Source organism: Anguilla rostrata, chromosome 1 (assembly GCF_018555375.3).
Source record: "Anguilla rostrata isolate EN2019 chromosome 1, ASM1855537v3, whole genome shotgun sequence".
Lineage (NCBI taxonomy): Eukaryota > Metazoa > Chordata > Actinopteri > Anguilliformes > Anguillidae > Anguilla > Anguilla rostrata.
In genome coordinates this window covers 50063005-50086065 of record NC_057933.1, presented here as the reverse complement: position 1 = coordinate 50086065, position 23061 = coordinate 50063005, and the positions used below count along the sequence as shown (strand labels likewise).

Genomic DNA, 23061 nt, shown 5'->3' with positions numbered 1-23061 from the left:
GCTGCAGGAAACACTCGCTCAGGTCCGCCCATCAGCCTTTTATTGAATGTTGCCAATTCGTCACATGATGGCGGAGCGCAGCTAGCCATCGGCATAAGGGCCGAACAGTCATATTAATGACAGGTATGCGCTTTCATACACCAGAACAACTGACAGGTCGTCTGATTTATAGCCGTTCGGCTCTGTCGCCTAGAGAGACATCTGTAGGCCTGCAGCCGAACTGCAGAGAGGAAACAGAAGTTGTGAAAGGGGGGCGGCGGCCCTTCTGGTGATGAATATTCCACACTTCTACGCTTTCACCCAGCTGTCCCCTCATTCAGCGCCGCGCAACAGAACGAGCCCTAAACCCTCCGCTCTCCGCTATAAAACGAGATAAATTAAAAGTGCGGGGGGGGCGGGGGGGAAGGTACGCTCGCCTCAGTCCCATTACATACATTCCGCTACACGGAACACATTTCAGGGTTCAGAGGGGCGAGCTGGAATTTCATTTCGGGCGCACGGAGGGTTCGAATTCCTACTTGATTTTTTGAGATTAAAAGTCCGCTTCCTCTTCCCGTTTTCAGCGCCGTTGGCCGAGATGGATTAGGGGCTAATATCAAACATATGGCCACGGTCAGGGCCAGATGAAGGGCTGAAGGATTGAAATTAGCTGGGATTTAAAGAATTAGAAGCATCTCCATTTCTCTCGCTCTCTCCCTCTCACGGCCCGCATTGCTCTGACGTGAAGTCAGCGGCGAGCGGCGATTCGCAAGTTCGCGTTACGTTTACCCGAAGTTTATCTTAGTCCGGTGGCAACGGCAACCCAATTTGTTTGGTTGACACGGGATAGTCTCACTGAAGGAGGGGTAATAATGACTAGGAGGCAGTCTGAAGGGAGGCGAGGGGGGTTGGGGGAGGGGGGTAGTAATTTAGCGCTCCCAAAAAAAGGCGAAAACCGACATGTTATCCGAGCGTCAAAAAATTAGTCTGACAGCTGAGGCTGACAACATCTCTGTTTTTCTTAATTTAGATGCTTATCTGAGGGGTGACAGGGGGCCCAAAAACTGATCGCCCAGTCAGGAGGAGCAATGAGGGCGCGGGAGCGCCGGGAGGAAGCAGCTTCACTGTAAAGCAGGGCCTTCATTAGCCAGATATGCGGCTCTACAGGCTTCGCCGCGTCCTCACTTCCTGAGCGGGCCGCGGAAAGAAAGGAGCCTCTGTCGCGCGTGTTTAGGTAGCGTCACTCCACAAATCAACAGGTGTTAGGCGAGCGACAATGACGGCTTTTAATCAGCCCCGAATACATTGGCTCTCTTAAAAAAAAAAAATTTTTTTAAAGGGAGGCCACTCCGCATATCAGCCAAAGATAACCAGATGGACGGATGAAATCTAAGAAAACAAACCGCTGTGCCAGGAGAATGATTATCGCATGGCCGTGTATTTACACAGCCCTTGTGGTGATGCATGGCCATCGCTGGCGAAAGCCATCATTTACCATTCAAACGTACTGTGACTCAATGTGGTATGGATTTTCCAAGCAGTGCTATGGACAACCAAATGAATGCCAGAAGGTAACGACTTCAAAGTGCACAAAATGCAAATAATGAATGACAAATATTTAATAATGAATATGGCTGCTCATGAATATTGAACTAATTAATAGGATTTTAATCATTTTAATGTGTACTTAACAAAAATGTTCAAGTAACAAAGGCAAAAGAACCTTTTTCAAGGTACTGAATTTCTTGTCCATGAATGGCGACAGACACTCTGCAACAAAGGCAACTACTTACATCTACCTGAATTCCTGTGTTCCTACACACAAGGGGCCTAAAGCTGAGGGGCCAAATACATGATTACAAAGAGTTGTAGGTGGGGGGGTGGGGGCGCTCTTTATCTGTGAATTTGTAGAATTTTGCCTGTTTAGTCAGAACCCGACCGAACAAGCATTCTGGAACTCGTGCTAAAATCACAGGCCAGCGGTTGCCGTCGGGAGAGAGTGACACCCGATGCGCGCCCTCACTTTCTCAACAGCCGCGGCGAAGCGGAGGAGAAAAGGGAAAAAGAAAAGGAGAAACGAAGACAAATGTATCAAAACGCAGGAGAAAGAAAGTCAAATATGTGCCGGGGCAGGCTAAGTACCCCTGACAGTTGGCCTCCAGGTAAGTTTGGGGTAACGGAGAGGACAGCGAGGTCAAGGACCAGGTGGCTACGCACTGAAACAAGAGGAGCTCTTTGTCCGTGCCGTTTGAGAGGGAGGGTAAACACGGGGGTGGGAATTGGGGGGGGGGGGGGGTACAATACCTTTGCGGCTGTTGTTCTCCATTGTGTAAAGGTAATCCATGTAGAAAGCTCCGAATCGCTGCATGCCGGCTATCTCCGTGTAGGTCTCCTGCCAACAAAACAAGGCAAACAGGGTTCGGGTTGCGCACGGGACGGGGCCCGGGAGAGCCGGGCCTGGGGGGGCGGATACGCCGGCCTGAGTTTGCGCTCCCTCACTGAGGGGCTTATCACCCAAAGGAACAAGGGTTATCTCCCACCAGCCCTTCTGCAGGTAGGTAATGCCACTTCAATTACACATCAAACAAGGGGAAGAGCCCCATAGAAAACTCAGCAAACCCTCCTATTGTCTTCTTTTTTTTGGTGGGGGGGGTCAGGGAGGGGAGTTAATGAGTGATGCGTTACATATTAGACCTCAGCTAACGAGTCTCGCAAGCATTTGTGGGATTTCTCAAGCTCTTGAGGAAAATGTAATCCTTTCTTTCCCAAAAATTGTACAATGTAAAACTAGTACGTTTCCTTTTCAAATGAATGACCCGTGTTTCACAAAGATCTGAAATGATGTATAGCGTGCGTACATATAATTTCATCGTATACCGGTTGTTGAGAAGCAAAGAAACAGCACATAAATCATTCTACAGATGCACGCGAGTACTGAGAGGAAGCGAACACTTAGATTCTAAAGCCGTGCCAAAATGGCGAACACTACACATCGCCAGTCTCCATAACAAAGCCTCCCCCGAGAAAGAAATGCTTAACCTCAATAAGACTATCCTTTCAATATAATAAATGATAAACACATTTTTAAAAATACAAGAGAGGTCTCAGGAAGGGTGAAATCAAGACGTCAGCCTTTGCAGGCACCGAATCACTGGGGCCTGTGATAGGCCAATGCTGTCACCCGTTACGCCCCACGCCTTATCTGACCCGGTGTGTGAGCAGGTGTCTGAGGGTGGGGTCCGCTGCCCAAAGAGGCTGATAAGATGGGACTCCATGAGCCATGAGAGCACCTCCGTGGCTCTAGGCTACCTGCTCAAACAAATGGACACATCACTCTCTCAATGAAGAGAGACTTCTGGAGACCAGCAGGGAATGACTAACCATGATGACTAACCAAAGGGCCCATTAGCAACCTCTTTAGAAGACTCCCTTAAAGCCATCAGTCTGATAACAGGAAGGAAGTCCACACAGGTAGATAGTTCTTATGATGCAAGTTATCTGAGACAATCTGGAGAAATTAGTCTTACCCAATGAATAAATAATTGGTAATCGATGAAGTGCCTTTCAGAAGGCTGATGGTGTAAGCCTGAGAAAATTGGAGAACCCGAGAGAGCAGCCATATTGTTTTGGCGGAGTGTCAGATGGACATGGAGCTTCTGAATCCGAACAGGCTGCGGGGTTGGGGAAGAGGGGGGGGGCGGATGTGCAAGACAGAGGGCGTGTGGCAGACCTTGTGGTGATTGGCATCCAGGATGAACTCGGCTCGGACCCCGTTGTTCTCCGGACTGCGGTAGTCGAACAGGGAGTTGGTCAGGTAGGTCATCCCCTTGCTGCTGAGGTTCTCCCCACAGCTGAAGAACACAGCATCCTGTGGCGGAAGGTGGGGGGAGAGGATGACAGGGTTCACAGTTAGAAATTCACTCTATTGTAGACTTCCCAAACGATGCAGACTTTGACACGACGTGTCACCTCGACGTACCTCTTCGCTTCGGTTCATGTTCTCCTCAAAGTCCTTGACTCCCATGATGCTCTTCAGGCACAGCACTCGGCAGCCCACGATGCCGATCTGACAGTCGAAGAAGGGCTCGCCCATCATGAGCACCTGGGATGGACAGAGCCAGGGCTTTACAGGCCAGCAGAACAGACACGTACAGCACCGCAGGAAACTGGAGATAACGGCCAAAAGGGTCTGGCTCCGTCGCCTGTACGGAGCTGCAAACAATCTCCTCATGCGCACAAGTTTGAGCCGGTCCAGGTCTTACAACATGCCAGCAGGCACGCCACCAACAGCTGGCAGCTCACAGACGTAGTTCAGTGAACGTCAAGTGTCCACTTCCTAATCTTCAATCTGAATTCTACTCATTCAAGGGTCTGTGATGAATACATTAATGTTTCTGTGCATCGGATGCAGAAACGCACCGAAATGGCTCCCGTTTGTGTTTATGGCCTCTGCTAGGTAGCTGCAGCCATTCGTGGACATTATTCTGAATGTAACTCGACAGAGCTGCCGTTCCCTTTTGACCCATTTGTCTGGAGGATGCGGCGTCTTGCTAAAACATTTCAAATTTGGTTAGCTACGCTGCATAAAGATAAACAACTGTTTCAAATTCAATTTCATTTGTTTACATTGAATTACTCATGTAGTGCGCATGTTTAAATGAGTTAAAATCACCACCAAAAAGTCTTTTTTTTTAGCAATCCTAGTTCCAAAGCAGCAGAAGCCTATATAAAATACACCAGGAGATAGAAAAAAAAATTCCTGTCATAGTGAAGGAATTTATCTCAAAAGGAAGATGCCGTTATGGGGACCTGAAAAGATCAGCATCGGTTCCCCATAAAATGTGGTCCTGACATTGGGGAAACTTCCATTTTTCAAAAATTTACTGAAATTGAATTAACAAATTTTAAAATGACCACAGCATTCTATTCTAGGATTTTCTTCTTTTTTAATTAACTGACACTTACCAGATTCCCAGCTTTGTTAAGAACAGTAATTTAACGGCCTATCAGAAATGACCCATAACTGCAGAAAAGGGGCGGCGCCCGGCGCATTCTGCAGCCTCGCTCCCTCCCCCGCGTGCGGCCTGACCGTGGGCCTCGGCCCCGCCCCGCAGCAGGTGGCTCGCTTTACCAGGCCGCTAACCAGACAGCCAGCGAATAAGAGCGCGCTTCACCACACGGTAATTACGGGCTCTGCTTTTGCTCTTCTGCGGCGGCTGACCGGCCCTCCCAGCCGCTCTGCTCCATATTCGGTTGCAGGCTCCCCTTCCAGCGGCATAAATTAAGACGCTGCCTGGAAACGGCCCTGGGTTCTCACATCTGCTGGAACGCTCGGGAACTGTCCTCCAACCAGGTAATCAGTATCCCAGAGAACATGGTATAAAAATATTTGAACGCCGGGGGGGGGTGGAGAGAATCTGGAAAGGGCTTGGACGCATTAGTGATTTGGAATGATGGTTATGAACATCCTGAGCATGACTTAAAGCTCTTTTCCAACAGTGAATTTCTCTGAATGTAAAAAAATAAGGAGATAATAAAAAGGGAATAATAAATGGAGATGGCTACTTGGCCCGCGGGGATGGCGGGAATCTGTTTTAGCGATAACGGCAGGGTCCCGGCGCGGTCGATCCTACCTCGATGGTGATTCCCTCCTGCTCCAGACAAAGCACTTCTCTGGACTTCACCTTCTGGGGGCTGTAGTAGCTGCTCTCAGCCTGCGTCTCCGTCAGCTGTTCAGAGATCAGTTCACACAGGGATCAGCTCATAACGCAAAGTGCACTGCAGAGACTTCACTTCAGTGTGACAAAACCCTCTCTATAGACACTCTCTGTGGCTTCCAACAGAAGGTGGGTCATCAAGAGGCACTTGAGTGTCTCTCAGTCTTAAAATGTCAGTCAGTCAGTCAGTCAGGGCAAAGGAACAAAGCTCCAGCTGAAGAGCCACAGCCCCAGGCAGTTTCGGGTGCAGTTCCAGAGAGCTTGTGTGTGCTGGCGGGTTCTGAGAAAACAAGCGGCCCCCGCCAGCAGCCGAGAGAGGCGAGTCACGACCCGGGGCGTCATCGATGAGGTCAGCGCAGAGGAGGGAGAGGGCGCGAGGTCACCTGAAGACGACGCGGCGGCGAGGGTCCGGACCGAGGTTCGGCGGGAGCGGCGGCCCCGGTTTTCCTCTCGCACAGGAAGCAGGTGCGGAGGGAAGCAGCTGGGCCTTATTACGCACGCGCGTTTCAATCACGCGCGAGGAACGCCGCCCACAGCGCCGCCGCGATGGAGCGGCCTTTAATCACACGCGCTGGACACCGCCACGGACCGGCCTACAGCTCGCGGGTTTTAATCACGCATGGGGAACGTCGCGAATGCTCGAGGCCCGGCTCCGGAGAGCAGGAGGGAGGCGGCATTCGGTGGGGGCTGTACCACTTTCACTGCTGTGCTAGGAGCCTCTGACTGCGGGCCCATCTAACACTTCCCTGTGTTTTACCCACAAACGACATGGCCTCTTTTTACTTTGAAGAGCCAGACCTACAGCTCAACCCCTTGACAACTAAACAGAAGCAAGCCCAGTCTCTGGAAATCCCCAGACTGAAGCTACCGCTGCCAACACTCATAACATTCTTTCTGTCCTCTTCACCATAATCTTTATACAAACAGCGACCGACACTACTGTACAGAGCCCCTACTGCGCTACAGTGTGTCTGTTCCAGCAAGAGGCCACAAATCCTTTTCTGCACGTTAATAAGCAGAATTTATTAAGAATCACACACTTGTTGGGCTCTGAAATGAGTTATCCATAATGCAATGTACAGACAGGTGAATTGACCGCATATGGAACAAATACCAAATTTTTCTTTTCTTTCCTTTTTCCTTTCTCCAATCAACTGTACGTGCCTGTGTTCGCCATTCAGTAAATTGCCAATTATTTCAGATTTATTCATGTTTTTTATGATTTAAGGAGGTAACCATCAGGTTCTGAAATGCCTCTATTTCACGTTTCACAGTCGTGTCCAAAGCAGGTTCGCATGGTGACGCTCAAAGCCGAATTCCACAGCCAAATACCTCAGAAAAAAACCCAGAGCCCTCAGCTGTCTGCAATTACTCCAGAGGAAAGGCAATTCATTGATTAAAAGAATTCAAACACTACAAGAACAATTTTAAACATTATTAGAAAACTGCTGGGTTCCTTCCTGGCATGAGTCCGACCCTCCCATGTAAATGCAGAAATACGACCCCACGCATATGAATTCCTAATATTCTCAGAAATAAGCAGGAGTCACTGCCCGTATCTGTTTTCTAGAGAGTTCCCGTACCGTTTAGTAATGTTTAAAAGCTTAATGCGCAGATGGGATATGAGAGAGCATGTGACCCACCCTTTCCCCGAAACAAAAAGCCCAATTTGGAATGACTGAGAAAACAGCACATTCACATGCGTACATGAATACAAACGGAAAGCAAACGGCCGAGGCGATGGTAGACAGAATCTCTGGCCGAGGCTGCAGCGTTTCAACATCACGTTTCTTCATCTTTCTCTGACTGACTGACGTTTGAGAACCCTTAAAAGCCACTCTTGAGTGACTCTTCATGACCCTTCCACCACAGAGTGTGTGTTCAGAATGAACTGGAATGAACAAAATGGCTGCTTTTCCTTTCCTCAGTTAAAAGTTACTTTAAACAGCAGAAGGACACGCTTTCCTTTTCCCACTGGAAAGCCCAGCCTTACCTTGAACGTAACGGAGGCCTTGGTGCAGTAGAAGCCTATGGACACCACAGGGTCCTTGGGTGTGTGCTGCTGGGGGCTGCGGGGGGCTCCCTCCTCCCCCTCCGGGTAGTAGCCTTCCTCACCCTCCTCTTCGCCCGCGCCGACGATGGCGGGCACGAAGGACCACGCCCAGGAGACCCAGCCCTGCTCGTCATCCTCCCCGCCCTGCGCGTACAGCTCCGGGTTCGGGTACTGCCCCCCCAGGGCCTTGGCCTCCCCCTCGCCTTCCACACCTGCGGAAGGAGCACACCTCAGACACGCCCTCCAGCCCCACCCCCGGCGAACCCGTAAAGCGAGCACAAAAGTCAACACCTCCCCAATTCAAAGACCCGTCAGTCACAATATCTGACTGGATGCACATTAATTTCAACCTCTGGTGTGGGATTTAGAGTCGGCTCTACCAGCCGTTCTCAGTGACAGTACAAACTGCACCAAGCACACAAAACAGTAATCAAACCAGTATCTTTCTCACAGTGAATCATACAAATTGAAATAACAGAAACATGAGGCTGAAATTCAGAAGCTGATGTCACAACAGAAAACATGACGCTGCAATTCGGACGCGGGAGTCATAACAGAAGTAAGGGGTTAGGGTGTGGTTTGATGCTCTGGGAGGCGGTTAGCTGCTTCAGCTGTTGACAGTGTTCATGTATGAAGCTGAGTGCATGAGAGATGTCTCAGTAGCTGTTGGTCAGGAGTGGGGCTGAGGGTCTAGTCTCCCCGTAGAGAGGAGGGGGCACAGCCGGGGGGGACAGCGACAGCAATCGCACCCCTCTGGGGCAGGAAACCGAGCTCCCGACGAGTTTGTACGCTTCTGTCTTCATCGGGACCATGAGGACGGGGGACGGGGTCACGCACTGAAGCGGGACGCAGCGAGGGCCGGGACCGGGGAGCGGGGTCGGCGAGGACCGAATCCGCCTTCCCCCGCCCCCGACCTCCGAACCCCCGTCCCGCCGTGTCTGTTTCCACGCGCCGGGAGAGGGGGGAAGCTGATGTCAACACGCAAGAATGTGTAACTCCACTCCGGGCAGAGAAAACAACACTGTCCGTGAGGTCACCGCCGCGGAATCCCACAGGCTTAACAGACAAAATTATGACATGTTTTAATTAAATCTTTCACTCTGCAAACTGGCAGTTGGAAATCCTGTGCTGAAGCTCTCCTTCCCCGCCCCCCGCCCTCCTTTATCCCCCCCCGAGACAGTCTTTGAGGTGTCAGGGCCACAACTTAATCCCCTTTCCACATCCAGCACTGCCTGACGAGTTATAGGTCTGACTTTTGTGAAGAAACACAAAATAAATCAAAATTAAAACACGGGACGATCAAACCTCCAGCAGCAGAGGGCTTTGAAGTGTTAATCCCGGCAAGGAGAGGCAGTCTCAGGCTCTGTGACCGTCCAGGTGTGAGATTTCCATACGGTTTCTGCGCAGTCAAAACCCTTCACACAAATATGAGTGTGTAATAAGAGCGGGCGGGGGATGACGGATGGGGAGTGTTAGCGGAGTGTCTGAGCTGCCTTCAGGTAGGCTGTGTGTCAGAGCTCCTTCACTTACGTGCAGCATGCAACCTGCAGCATGCCCTCTCACCTGACTGCTCTACCTCTCTGCCCTCTCACCTGACTGCTCTACCTCTCTGTGCTCTCACCTGACTGCTCTACCTCTCTGTGCTCTCACCTGCTGCTCTACCTCTCTGTGCTCTCACCTGACTGCTCTACCTCTCTGTGCTCTCACCTGACTGCTCTACCTTTCTGTGCTCTCACCTGCTGCTCTACCTCTCTGTGCTCTCACCTGACTGCTCTACCTCTCTGTGCTCTCACCTGACTGCTCTACCTCTCTGCCCTCTCACCTGCTGCTCTACCTCTCTGTGCTCTCACCTGACTGCTCTACCTTTCTGTGCTCTCACCTGACTGCTCTACCCTTCTGTGCTCTCACCTGACTGCTCTACCTTTCTGTGCTCTCACCTGCTGCTCTACCTCTCTGTGCTCTCACCTGACTGCTCTACCTCTCTGTGCTCTCACCTGACTGCTCTACCTCTCTGTGCTCTCACCTGACTGCTCTACCTCTCTGTGCTCTCACCTGACTGCTCTACCTTTCTGTGCTCTCACCTGACTGCTCTACCTCTCTGTGCTCTCACCTGACTGCTCTACCTCTCTGTGCTCTCACCTGACTGCTCTACCTCTCTGTGATCTCACCTGACTGCTCTACCTCTCTGTGCTCTCACCTGACTGCTCTACCTCTCTGTGCTCTCACCTGACTGCTCTACCTCTCTGTGCTCTCACCTGCTGCTCTACCTCTCTGTGCTCTCACCTGACTGCTCTACCTCTCTGTGCTCTCACCTGGCTGCTCTACCTCTCTGTGATCTCACCTGCTGCTCTACCTCTCTGTGCTCTCACCTGACTGCTCTACCTTTCTGTGCTCTCACCTGACTGCTCTACCTCTCTGTGCTCTCACCTGCTGCTCTACCTCTCTGTGCTCTCACCTGACTGCTCTACCTCTCTGTGCTCTCACCTGCTGCTCTACCTCTCTGTGCTCTCACCTGACTGCTCTACCTTTCTGTGCTCTCACCTGACTGCTCTACCTCTCTGTGCTCTCACCTGACTGCTCTACCTCTCTGTGCTCTCACCTGGCTGCTCTACCTCTCTGTGCTCTCACCTGACTGCTCTACCTCTCTGTGCTCTCACCTGACTGCTCTACTCTCTGTGCTCTCACTGACTGCTCTACCTCTCTGTGCTCTCACCTGACTGCTCTACTCTCTGTGCTCTACTGCTCCACCTTGGCACGACTGCTCTACCTCTCTGTGCTCTCACCTGACTGCTCTACCTTTCTGTGCTCTCACCTGACTGCTCTACCTCTCTGTGCTCTCACCTGACTGCTCTACCTCTCTGTGCTCTCACCTGGCTGCTCTACCTTTCTTACTCTCACCTGACTGCTCTACCTTTCTGTGCTCTCACCTGACTGCTCTACCTCTCTGTGCTCTCACCTGACTGCTCTACCTCTCTGTGCTCTCACCTGCTGCTCTACCTTTCTGTGCTCTCACCTGCTGCTCTACCTCTCTGTGCTCTCACCTGCTGCTCTATCACTCTGTGCTCTCACCTGACTGCTCTACCTCTCTGTGCTCTCACCTGACTGCTCTACCTCTCTGTGCTCTCACCTGCTGCTCTACCTCTCTGTGCTCTCACCTGACTGCTCTACCTCTCTGTGCTCTCACCTGACTGCTCTACCTCTCTGTGCTCTCACCTGACTGCTCTACCTCTCTGTGCTCTCACCTGACTGCTCTACCTCTCTGTGCTCTCACCTGACTGCTCTACCTCTCTGTGCTCTCACCTGACTGCTCTACCTCTCTGTGCTCTCACCTGCTGCTCTACCTCTCTGTGCTCTCACCTGACTGCTCTACCTCTCTGTGCTCTCACCTGACTGCTCTACCTCTCTGTGCTCTCACCTGACTGCTCTACCTTTCTTACTCTCACCTGGCTGCTCTACCTCTCTGTGCTCTCACCTGCTGCTCTACCTCTCTGTGCTCTCACCTGCTGCTCTACCTCTCTGTGCTCTCACCTGACTGCTCTACCTCTCTGTGCTCTCACCTGGCTGCTCTACCTTACCTGTTCTCTTACAGCAGGCAGTGCCCAGGAGAGCCAGTAGATGTCCCTCCATGTTTACAAAGTTTTGCACGCTCAAAGCTCTTCTACAAGCGTCAGAGACCGCTTTTTCCACAGTTGCACAAAGTAATTGCACTGAAACTTTTTTCTCTTTTAATAAGGGGAAATGGTGCACGCTACTGCAGCCTGCGATAATTTGACAGTAAAGACAATAAGTATAGAATAAAAGACGATTCACGAGCCGATTTTATTAACCGTCTGACTGACTGGTCGGTTATTCGAGAATGTTGGCGTTAATTGACCTTGAGGTGAAGCCCTGGTCAGTTCTCATCATATACAGCCCATGTGACTCCCTGACTTCAACAGAGCGGGAGTCCTGCGGTCCTAAGGAGAAAAAAGCTCCTACTAGCCAGCAGCAGAGACACTGCTCCTGTCACAGGTCCTGGAGAGGCACACAGTCAGCTAGACTCTGTTTTTGCCTTAAAAAACAGCAACTTAGAACCAAGAAACAGGGTAAAGCGACTTGACGATGCAAGCCATTTTAATTTAATAATCCATTTTTGCGATTACGAAGACCCACACGCCCTGCAGCATAGCAGGACGGGGGTCGGGATTTCCACCACAGACACGTACTGCTGTAATCCAGCCCATTCCAAATCAGAATTAAACACATTATGGTTGGTTAAACACATCTTTCCCTTCAGCTGCACTGATTAGAGCCAGCCAGGCTCAGGCTCAGGCTTCAGCCTCTTCAGTCCCACAGGCCTCAGAGGGAGGGAGGAGCCATCTCTCTTACAAACCAAACACGGTCACCCCGTGCTCCGCACCTCCGACACCTCAGCCTCTTCACCCAGCTCCGCACCTCCGACACCTCAGCCTCTTCACCCAGCTCCGCACCTCCGACACCTCAGCCTCTTCACCCAGCTCCGCACCTCCGACACCTCAGCCTCTTCACCCAGCTCCGCACCTCTGACACCTCAGCCTCTTCACCCAGCTCCGCACCTCCCACACCTCAGCCTCTTCACCCAGCTCCGCTTTCTCTCTTTTTTTTCCTCTCTCGTGCTTCGCATTCTTCCTGTGGTGACGGACAGGTCCGCGGCGGCGGGCGAGCCGTCCAGGTTTCCGACAGGCCTCGATGCGCTCTGTCCTCGGGCTGCTCGGATGACTGGCAGGTGTGTACCGAACGCAGTCAAGTGCCAATTTTTTTTGAAGAAGGGAAACGTGAACTTAAAATAACCTGTGTGAATTCCTCCTTTTGAGACCAGAGACGTTTGCACGAAAAACACGCGAGCGCGAAACCGCTAAAACGGCTTCTACTTCATCCCTCCGGTTCAAAGGAAAGCACTTGCGTGTGGAAAATAAATATTCCATTTGGAGAAAGAAAAAAAACAGCTGCAGTAAAAAGAACCAATTAAGAGTCACGGCCTATTAATGCCCCCCCCACTCCCCCCAGCGAGCGGAGACCGCGGCGATAACTCTCCGCTGTCTGAGAGCGCGAGCGATACTCTTACAGTAGCGGAGCGTTACGCGGGGCTCCGCCCACGAGGGAGACGCCAAGAACGCCGCTCGGGTCCCCCGCAGGCCCGCCGCGCCGCGTAAATCAGCCGCTGGAACCAGCGTTCCCCGGCGAGCGGGCCGCTCCGGAAGCGTAACGCGATCCCGAGCGCTCGAGCTGCAGAGCGGGTTCTCCTCTCGCGCGTCCTGCTCACGGCGCGCTAACTCTCTCTCCCGGTCCCGCGCAGCACCAGCGCCACACCGAGTCTTACACCCGGCACCGAGCGCGGCACTGAGCCCACGCCAACCAGCGGCCCGCTGGCGCTGCCCACGTCTCCCTCCGTAAATCACCCTACGGACACAGAGCAGCCCTCTCCTCCTCTCTCTCCGGGGTCTGCAGAGGGGGCCGGGGCGCGGGACGAGGACTGTTTAGGGTTCGGTAGTACCAGCTCGTAATTTCCCTCTAACGCGGAGGTAGGAGGGGGGGGTTAGGGTTGCAACATTTTTTGGGAACCAACATTTTTTTCTCCTGTGAAAGACAGGTGGGCTCTATTTCCTTTTCTGTTTTTTTTTTCACCGCCCAGCGCAGATGGCAGCAGCATGTATGGCATTACGGGCACCGCCTTTCTTAGTGAAGAAAACACTGGCATGACATGTCAATGCCGTGGTCAAGTGACGCTCGACATCCCGTTGCTGATCATGCGCTCATTATTTACATTGCAGACATTTAGCAGACACGCCTATCCAGAGTGACTCACACAGCATTGTTTTTTAGATACTGTCCATCTAGCTAGCTGATCATGCAGCTGGATATATCCTGAAGCAAAGCAGCAAACCTTTTTCGAGGGTGCAATGGCAGTGTACCTACCAGGGCACTGAAACACTACAGTCTTTAGGGTACAACGCCTGGCTAAAATACTCCCACCAAGAAACAGTGAGTTCAGGGGCTACTCACTGGGCATGCTCACTGCGGTCTCCCTGGCGTGGACGCCCGCCTCCTCGCCCTCGCCCTCCTTGGGCCCGCCGATCTCGCCGTAGTACAGGGCGATGCCCAGCTCCATGATGCGGATGAACATGGGCAGCTGCTGGTCGGTGATGGACAGCTTCAGGCTCTCCACCATGGTCTGGATCTGCCCAGCAAAGACAGCACAGATCCCTCAGCCCAAAGCACAGACAGAGCACACAACATCCTGCAAATGTCTACCATCGCGTGACTGCATTTGGCAACATAAACCTAAGATGCGCACGTACAGCAATTACTACGCCTCTTAAAACTATCTTTCAGTGCAGTTACTCACTAAAATGGTGCTCAGAGACCAGATCACAAGAACTGGCTCTAAAAAAAACAGTTGGTGGAGAGGAAACCATTCTGAGACCTAGGTGTAAAATATTACTGAAGACAGGGAGAAATTTAAATATTAACGCTGCCATGCCCGGTCAGCCATGTTTAATGCTTTCCATCTCGGGTGCAGGAGAGACACACTGCATGGCACTTTGCCCAGAGGGGGAGAAGGTCAATCTGGGGTTCTCACTTTAATGAAAGCTGGGATCTTGGAGTTGATGTTATCGTAAGTGAAGTGCAGGCGGGTTCGGAAGGAGCACTTGTAGAGCAGGGGGTCCTGGTAGAACTCAATCTTCCCGCTGGCGTTCCTCTTATCCAGGCAGACGGTGCAGTCGGAGAAACTGATCACCTTCCGCAGCACCAAATCGGGAGCTTTCAAAAGAGAGGGGGGAGAGAGACAAAGTGAGTAAGAGAGAGAGAGAGAGGCACTCACAGTAAATCCCAATTACCTCTGACTCTACTTCAAACATGAGAAGCTGGGAAAGATGACATATTGCAGAGCGCCTAGTTTTAAACACCATCACGGTTGAAAGGGGAGGTTCTTGAGAGCTACAGGATCGCTGACTGCAGCGAGAGCCTGTCAATCAACAAATGATGAGCATCTGGCAAAGCCATTTTGTCTTCGGCTGAGGCGGTGAAAGAAAGCCATTAATCCGCGCTACTCTGAGGACAGCCCGCGGCGGGTCACCTGAGATGTCCATGAAGGCGCGGTCCCAGAAGTCGTCCACGGTGAAGCACTCGGCCGAGGTGATGTTGACGGACAGCACGATGTCGTCCTCCACGTACTTCAGGATCAGGTTGTTCACCACGATGTTGACGTTGTTGGCTACGCGTCTGATGAGGCTCTGCACGTACCCTGGAGGGGAGGGGAGGGGGGGGCGGAGACAGGGGCGGTTACCATAGAGACAGAGCTCCGCCTCCCCGACCCCCCCCCCCACACACTCACAGCCTGCATTCCCCGGGAGCCTGGCCTCAGGCGCTCACCCCTCCGGGTCCCCGCGCGCGCTCGTAAATACGCCCCGGGCCTGACATGTTATTCTTCGCCACGGCGTATCCCTCGGACGCGAGCCGTGAAACGAGCTGAAGACCCGTAAGAAAACAGCCCCGCTCCGCGCACCAGCCAGGCCAGCGCCACAAATCTCCCGCAGATTTATGGATCTCGCAAGAGCGCTCCTCTTCCCTCAGAAGCGGGGTCCAGTTTAGCCCGGAGGTATGCGCAGGCGGGCCCAGGGGCGGCCCGAGGGCCGCGGCGGGAGGGGGAGAGGCCGCGATGATGGCGCTTTTTCCCCCCGCACCTCTAATAAGTCAGCGGCTGGGCTGCGTCGTACATCACGCCGCGCTTCCTGTGCCCTGACACAATGGCAGCGTTCCGCAGACAGGATGGCCCACTGCGCTGGATCAGAAACAGGCCTGGAGCGACGCAGCTCCTGTAGCAGGGCCCAGGCACGGCCACGATGACTTATTACATTCCTCACAGGCTGCTGAGAGAAGAAGCAGTCTGCGTTCTTAATACCTTTTTATATGCTTTTGCATCCTAGAAGAGCTCTTCATAAGGTACAGTGCAATTAATTGCAATCATTAGTAGGGCAAGGATGAAAAACAGGCAAGCTGAACTACTCTTTGAGAGTCGGATGGACACAGTACAGTACAGGCAACTTCCAATCTCTACAAAGCTAAAATGTGATGAAAATGAAATAAAAATCTACTACAACAATACACGCACCCACAAATGTGACATTTTAAAAATGTTTTCCCAAGGTTACAACTGAATTTACACAATTTTCTGAATTTTTTGTGGATATTTCTACTTTTTGCAGGGAAAAAAATCTGCATGTCACAAATCCACCCAGACATAAACTGATGTGGTTGGACAGACAAAGTGATGGCGCAAGAAGTGTCTGATTCACGCCGAACAGGTCGCGGGCATCCAGTGATCAGCCAGTCGAGTCACACCGAGGAGGAGCTCGCGCGGGCACATAAACCCGGGCTGGGCTGACATAACGCTAATTGCAGTTGCGCGGGACGTGCGAGAGAGAGAGAGATCGCAGCCCCCTGATTGAGTTTCAGCAGGGCCGGAGGGAAGGGGCCAGGGGGCGCAATCCAGCAGGGCTACCAGTCACTTCTAATGGAGCACCGATGCAAAGAAACAGAAGCTTGCGAGCAAAAACATACATGGTAAGGTCATTACTCAACAAAGCAAGAAAGAACTTAAAATATTACAGACAGGGGACTCTCAACTGTAAAATATGAAAATATACAGCAATAAATCCTCTTAACCGCGGGACCAGCGGCATTATTCATTCCTCCCATGTACTGTTAAACGCAGCCGCTCGGAGTTAAGCGTATAAAACTTTAATGCTTTTTCCTTATTTTTCCAAGCTAAATGTTTGCCTTCCTGCATCTACACATCTCGCCACGAGCGTGACAGAAATTAAAATCACGGCAACCCTGGAACGGCGTCCTTAGCGAGGACGGACGGCGGCGTGTACGCAGGGGGTGATTCAGCCGCTCCGCTGCTCCTGTAACGAACTCAGGGGTCTCAAATGTGACTTAGCTAAAACGCCTCACGGAACGTAACCGCCGTGTGACAAAGGGAGGGGGGTCACATGACCAGAACATAAGGAAGAACAGGAAGTCCTTCAGGGACCACCACAGACCACAGTTCTGCAGACCCAACAAGTGCAACAAGAACACGGCTACGAGAGTATGAGTAGCGTGAACAGGAGTATTAGGACAGAATCGGCCAATGAGACGGTGGTGCTAGTGGCAGAGCAGAGCACATGGAGTAGTAGGAAGAACAGCAGATGAAGCAGTACTGCAGAGGTAGTGCAACAGCTGAACATGCATCTATATCTGCGCATGTACTGCGTAAATAACGACACAATGTTCCCAGTCTGAGAATGTCAGATGCAGGCCTTCCTAGCACAGGGACAAGCCCAAATAAAGCGGAAGAGCCTGTGTGTTTTAAAACAGGTCTGTGCCGTGCCGGCGTTGCCCGGGAGACGGCCCGGCGCACCTGCGGACCGGGGGCAGTAAAACCCGCCGTTCCGCCCCCCGCCGGCCCGCCTCTGGATCCAATTTTAGGCCGGGCGGCTGCACCGCGCGGCGCTCGGAGCCCCCTCTCCCGCCGGCCACCGCGCCCGGCTCCCAAACTTCTGTAAACAATTGACACAGTCAGCACCTGTGCGCCGGCCCACAGGGAAGGAGCCCACTTAAAACTGCTCAGCCATAAAATGAGTGGAAAAAGCAGCTCCTTTATGCGCTCCCAGCACAAGCCAAGTACTCTCCTCAGTGCAATACAGGAAAGAAATACTATACTGTCCATGCCGGCCTTTTCCTGTATACGGAAAGTATTAGCAGCTATTAGCAGTGCCAATTACTGGGCTGGAAGGGAAAAGACTGACGAGTCAGAGAAGGGCATCATAGGATACATACGTACACAGTGTGTGTAGGTACATGCACACGCATGTATACTTTCTGTTCGTTCTCGACTTCTATTAAAAAGTTAAATTCCTGTTACTACCAAAATAGCTGCATTTTAAATACAGTGTATGGCTACTGACTACTGTATAACACCATCTTTCAAGCAATCTGTATAATTCACTAAATATTAAAAACCCTTTTACATCGCTGAAGAATTTTTTTATTTGTCTTCCATGAGCTGTTATTAGGTGATACGTTATAGAGGCTTTCCAGATGGCCAAAGTTGAGTTATTTAAAGCTCAAAACCTGAAAGCAAAGCCAAGTTGACTGTTGACACAATGCACTACATTTTTAATTTAATTGCAGATTAGTGGTTAAGCCTGCTTCCATTTCACACCTAAAATTGATTAACGGTCTAACCATAGCTGTAGGGTGAAGTGTGGAAAACAGTGAGATAGTTTTCATTAACTAAGCCCACCCCACCGCCAGGGATAGAAGCTCAGCAAAGACCCAGTATTACAAGTATTTACATTCAAAGCAGACCTCTGTACCAGGACCACAGTAGCACTGGATGGGGATTTTACAGGACTGCTGGAGTTTATTACACGTAAGCCTAAGAGCAGCCAATGGCACGTACGCGGCTGCACTCGCTGCCATGTCCGCGTGCGTTTCGCCATGTTTCAGCGGGAAGCTACGCCACTCCTCAGACAGCGGCTATTAATCTAAATGAGTCTTCCGTGGTCTGAGCACTTTGTAAAGAAAGGCAATGCGAGCCCAATGCTGAGAGACCTAGATGCAGAGTTCCGCAGCTCTCTTATAATGGCTGCAATTTAAGAGGATTTATTCAGTTTAGAGTTTTGAAGCATACGGTTAGAAAATACACACGTGGCAGATTGGTTTGAAGAAGCGGTTTTGGTGAATGCTGGTTCAAAATGGCTAAACTGGTCAAACGAGCCAACAGCAGCCACAGTGATCCAAAGTATACCAAATGGGGAAAGAAACCATAAGAGGTCATATACTGCATAGGGACTTATATACTATAAAAATGAAACTTTGAGGAAAACTAATCTCACATTAAAAAGTTTCCTTGTATTGCCTGGGGCATACCTATTTTCCATAAACCCAGTCAGGGTTAAACATCTGTTTCTCTAAGATTTGAGCTGATATTTTGCTACCAAGATTAGTAAAACAAATTAGTCTGTAATTGCAACACAGAAGACATTTTCCTTTTTATGCACCAGAGTTATTAAGGATTCTCTAAGAGATACTGATGAAGAATTTGATATACACACGTTACTGAATGTTGCAAAAAAGAAAACAAGAGTGGCTCAAATCATTTTATAAAACTCTGTGATCCCCTCTGGCCCAGGGGATTTGTGTTGTGACTGAGTTAATAGCATCACACATTCTTCTAGGAAGTTTCTGTCATCATGAACTGGTCCTTCTTGTTTGTTGCGCACATTGTTCAAAGACTAATGTTTTTCAAAAAGTTGAGCTAATTTCTTTTATATTGCATCCTTTTTATGGTTTAAAAAAAAAATCATTTTTCATCTAACCTGCTTTTCTACTCCAAGACATTACACTACAGGCATTTAGCAAACACTCTTATCCAGCACAACGTTTTTATATTTCCACTGCATCCATTTATACAGATGGATACATACAAAAGCAATGCAGGTTAAGTACCTTGCTCAAGGGCACAACGACAGTGTCCTACCTGGCAATCAGATCTGTGACTTTAAGGTTCCAAGACCAGGGCCTTACACATTATACTACACTGCCGCCCAAGAGATTTTAGATGCGCCAAATTTAAAATGGATCTTATCTCAGCTCCTATAAATTCCAAAAATGTAAGCTTCTCATCTCCTTTGGGGCAGGGACTACATTAAGTGCATGATAAGTTCAGTGTTGGGGGGGGGGAGGTATTGGGAGGTTACCAAAAAAATGATAAATGCATATATGCAATGGCACTGAGGGGAGTAGTCATATCTGGAAGGGGGCAGTACTGGGACACAAGAAAGAAAGATTTCTTGTGAATGGAAAATATTGTTGGCACCATTAAATTAATTAGTTCATTTGAACATAATAATAAAGAGGCCTTCCAAAGAATGGGTGATGGTGGGCCAAAATAAGAAGACAAAAAACAGAAAGCAGTCCAAATACAGCAACTCATCAACCCAAATGAACTTTGGTGAGCCAGACGCAAACCATTCTGGGAAGTGGACACCTAACAAAGGCAAATCAGTGATTTCACCAACGCAATGTCAGTAAGGGGTGGGGGGCAGGGGAATGGCATGCATTTCATTTTCTATATACATGTGACAATGGCGCGTATGTTAAGAATAACTGCAATTGTTAGCAAACTCCAGTGGCCAAAAGTCACCATAAGCAACTGGGAACTTAATCACTTTCAGGATAGCCCAAGGTGAAACGGTTCGGTGGAACAGCCTTTTGTTTAACGAGCAAGCCGTATCATATGAACTAAATTTGCTCTCTGTGCCACAGGAAGGGAGCCTAAATGTGACCAGCATGGTAGAGCTAACAGCAAAATTGCTTTGTAATTGCTGGCGGGCCCTTGTAGAATTTGCCATGCTTTGTCTCAGTCGTAGTTGAGTCTTTTCAGTCATTCCGGTCCAGAATACTGCTGCCCGGTATACAACTAGCCTAAATGCACACATATCACAGAACACCCTTCACGAGCTTCCAGTGGCTGCTATTAACTCCATCTCTCACACTGGCATACCAAGCTGTGAACGGTACTGCCCTGGCCAATCTGCAGACAGTGATCACACCAGGCACTCCAAGCGGACCTCTGCTAACAGCTTCCTCTTTCCAGACGGCAGTCCCCTCACTTCAAGCTCTCAGCAGCTGCTCCTCACAGCCCCAGCCCAGCCCTTCTCTGTCCTCATCCCGATGGTGGAGCGACCTTACCCAATCAGAAGGCAGCTTCACTGGCCGCAGTTTCACCTACTCCAGAGCCATCTCCTAACGTCCAGCCTGTAAGCGTCTGTGTTTTCCCTATTCATTTATGTTGAATGGCTACAAGAATAGTTACATGATCTTTCTTTGTGCTGAGGTGTTGGATGAGTTGAGTTCAACATCCATAAATTATTATGGGAATGTACATCCCAGAAATATTTTTCAGTCAGTGCTGGTATCAAGGAAATCCAATGCAGGCGAAAGATAAGAATATAAGGCACACAATGTAAAGCAAATTCCCACGCATTATTGTTTTTGTTTAGTCTCAGGCCAGAGAATGTTATAGTAGTAGTGGTCTTGGCTTTATTTCACCATCGTATTGTCATAACTAGCTTGATAGATGAATTAAAAACACAGTTTTAAAATAGGTTGTTATAGCTGATGCAAGCTAACTAATAACAATGACATATGCTAATAACAGTGCAATGGACTAAAGTTCAAACACAGCAAGCAGTTCCTTACCAAATAAAGTTCACTAATAAATTGCATCTCTCTACAGAGAGTACCCGTCAGTGCTGTAGACCTTAGACTGTTTAGCAAGCTTGGTTATCACACAACTAGCTTGACGTCAAAGCACAAACTGGACAGAACTATGCCAGGATTTATCCAGTATGGTTTCAGCCAATCAAGTCTGCCTGCTCACTTACTAGTATGTACACTAATAAAATTAATTAGGAATACATGACATGCAAGCCCCTACAGCGTGGCATTGCTTGCAATGAGCTGGCCAGCACTGCAGTGAAAAAGACGATAGCATAATCCTGTGAGGGTCTGCATTGGTTGGTCTGTCATCAGCTGCATACTTACAGACAATCAAGTGAGCTTTCAGCCAATCAAGCAGTGACCTGATGAATAATAATATATGCGACTGATATAGCCTGCTCTTTATGAGTGAAGAGACAGGAAAAGGAAAATTAGTTATCTAAAATATAAAGACATTTTTCATTGTAATAACCTTCAAACAATTACTTTGTAGATGGTCAGGAATAATTTAAAATAAATAAAGTTGCTGGATGGGGACTTCAAGGCATCCAGTTGCAATGTGCTGAATCCAAAACTTTGAATTCATTTTTTTTTATTTGCATGTTGTTTTAGGGAAAAGAAACTGTAAGGACATTGTGCAGGTTTTAAAGAAAAAATGTAAGACTAATTTTTTTGCAAAAACAAAAGACATTGTGCAGATATTGGGACATTAGTCCCCAAAATTCCAGAAAAATCCATTCTCTCAGTTTCGTGTGTGTTTATCTAGCCTGTGTTGGCAAGATGAGACTGTTATCCAAAGACTGTCCTCCAGATATCAGAGGGCCACTTAAGGAATTAACCTCGAGTTCACCTACAGAGCTGCAGTAGCCGCGTGTGGACCGGGGCTATCTGACCTGGGACAGACCCTGCGACAGGCCAGCCACTGTGCTGCTGTGTGAGCCCAGGCCCTGCCCCAGGCCAGCCACTGTGCTGCTGTGTGAGCCCAGGCCCCGCCCCAGGCCAGCCACTGTGCTGCTGTGTGAGCCCAGGCCCCGCCCCAGGCCAGCCACTGTGCTGCTGTGTGAACCCAGGCCCCGCCCCAGGCCAGCCACTGTGCTGCTGTGTGAGCCCAGGCCCTGCCCCAGGCCAGCCACTGTGCTGCTGTGTGAGCCCAGGCCCTGCCCCAGGCCAGCCACTGTGCTGCTGTGTGAGCCCAGGCCCTGCCCCAGGCCAGCCACTGTGCTGCTGTGTGAGCCCAGGCCCTGCCCCAGGCCAGCCACTGTGCTGCTGTGTGAGCCCAGGCCCTGCCCCAGGCCAGCCACTGTGCTGCTGTGTGAGCCCAGGCCCTGCCCCAGGCCAGCCACTGTGCTGCTGTGTGAGCCCAGGCCCTGCCCAGGCCAGCCACTGTGTCGTGTAGCCAGGCCCGCCCAGGCAGCCTGGCTGTGTGAGCCCAGGCCCTGCCCCAGGCCAGCCACTGTGCTGCTGTGTGAGCCCAGGCCCTGCCCCAGGCCAGCCACTGTGCTGCTGTGTGAGCCCAGGCCCTGCCCCAGGCCAGCCACTGTGCTGCTGTGTGAGCCCAGGCCCGCCCCAGGCCAGCCACTGTGCTGCTGTGTGAGCCCAGGCCCCGCCCCAGGCCAGCCACTGTGCTGCTGTGTGAGCCCAGGCCCCGCCCCAGGCCAGCCACTGTGCTGCTGTGTGAGCCCAGGCCCCGCCCCAGGCCAGCCACTGTGCTGCTGTGTGAGCCCAGGCCCCGCCCCAGGCCAGCCACTGTGCTGCTGTGTGAGCCCAGGCCCCGCCCCAGGCCAGCCACTGTGCTGCTGTGTGAGCCCAGGCCCCGCCCCAGGCCAGCCACTGTGCTGCTGTGTGAGCCCAGGCCCGCCCCAGGCCAGCCACTGTGCTGCTGTGTGAGCCCAGGCCCCGCCCCAGGCCAGCCACTGTGCTGCTGTGTGAGCCCAGGCCCGCCCCAGGCCAGCCACTGTGCTGCTGTGTGAGCCCAGGCCCTGCCCCAGGCCAGCCACTGTGCTGCTGTGTGAGCCCAGG

The 23061-nt window shown here is 51.0% G+C and overlaps 1 protein-coding gene across 4 annotated transcripts in view; it reads right to left on the bottom strand.

The window, feature by feature from the left end:
* Window positions 1-23061, bottom strand: part of LOC135257716 (intermembrane lipid transfer protein VPS13B-like) — a 302540-nt gene that overhangs the window by 250056 nt on the left and 29423 nt on the right. For all 4 annotated transcript variants that reach the window (XM_064340776.1, XM_064340785.1, XM_064340767.1 and 1 more), the window contains 8 exons: window positions 14846-15013; window positions 14348-14529; window positions 13771-13945; window positions 7690-7961; window positions 5613-5708; window positions 3959-4081; window positions 3710-3847; window positions 2284-2371 (listed from right to left, as the gene is read on the bottom strand). In XM_064340776.1, coding sequence (XP_064196846.1) covers window positions 2284-2371; window positions 3710-3847; window positions 3959-4081; window positions 5613-5708; window positions 7690-7961; window positions 13771-13945; window positions 14348-14529; window positions 14846-15013 — 1242 coding nt within the window. The remainder of the gene's footprint in view (window positions 1-2283; window positions 2372-3709; window positions 3848-3958; window positions 4082-5612; window positions 5709-7689; window positions 7962-13770; window positions 13946-14347; window positions 14530-14845; window positions 15014-23061) is intronic.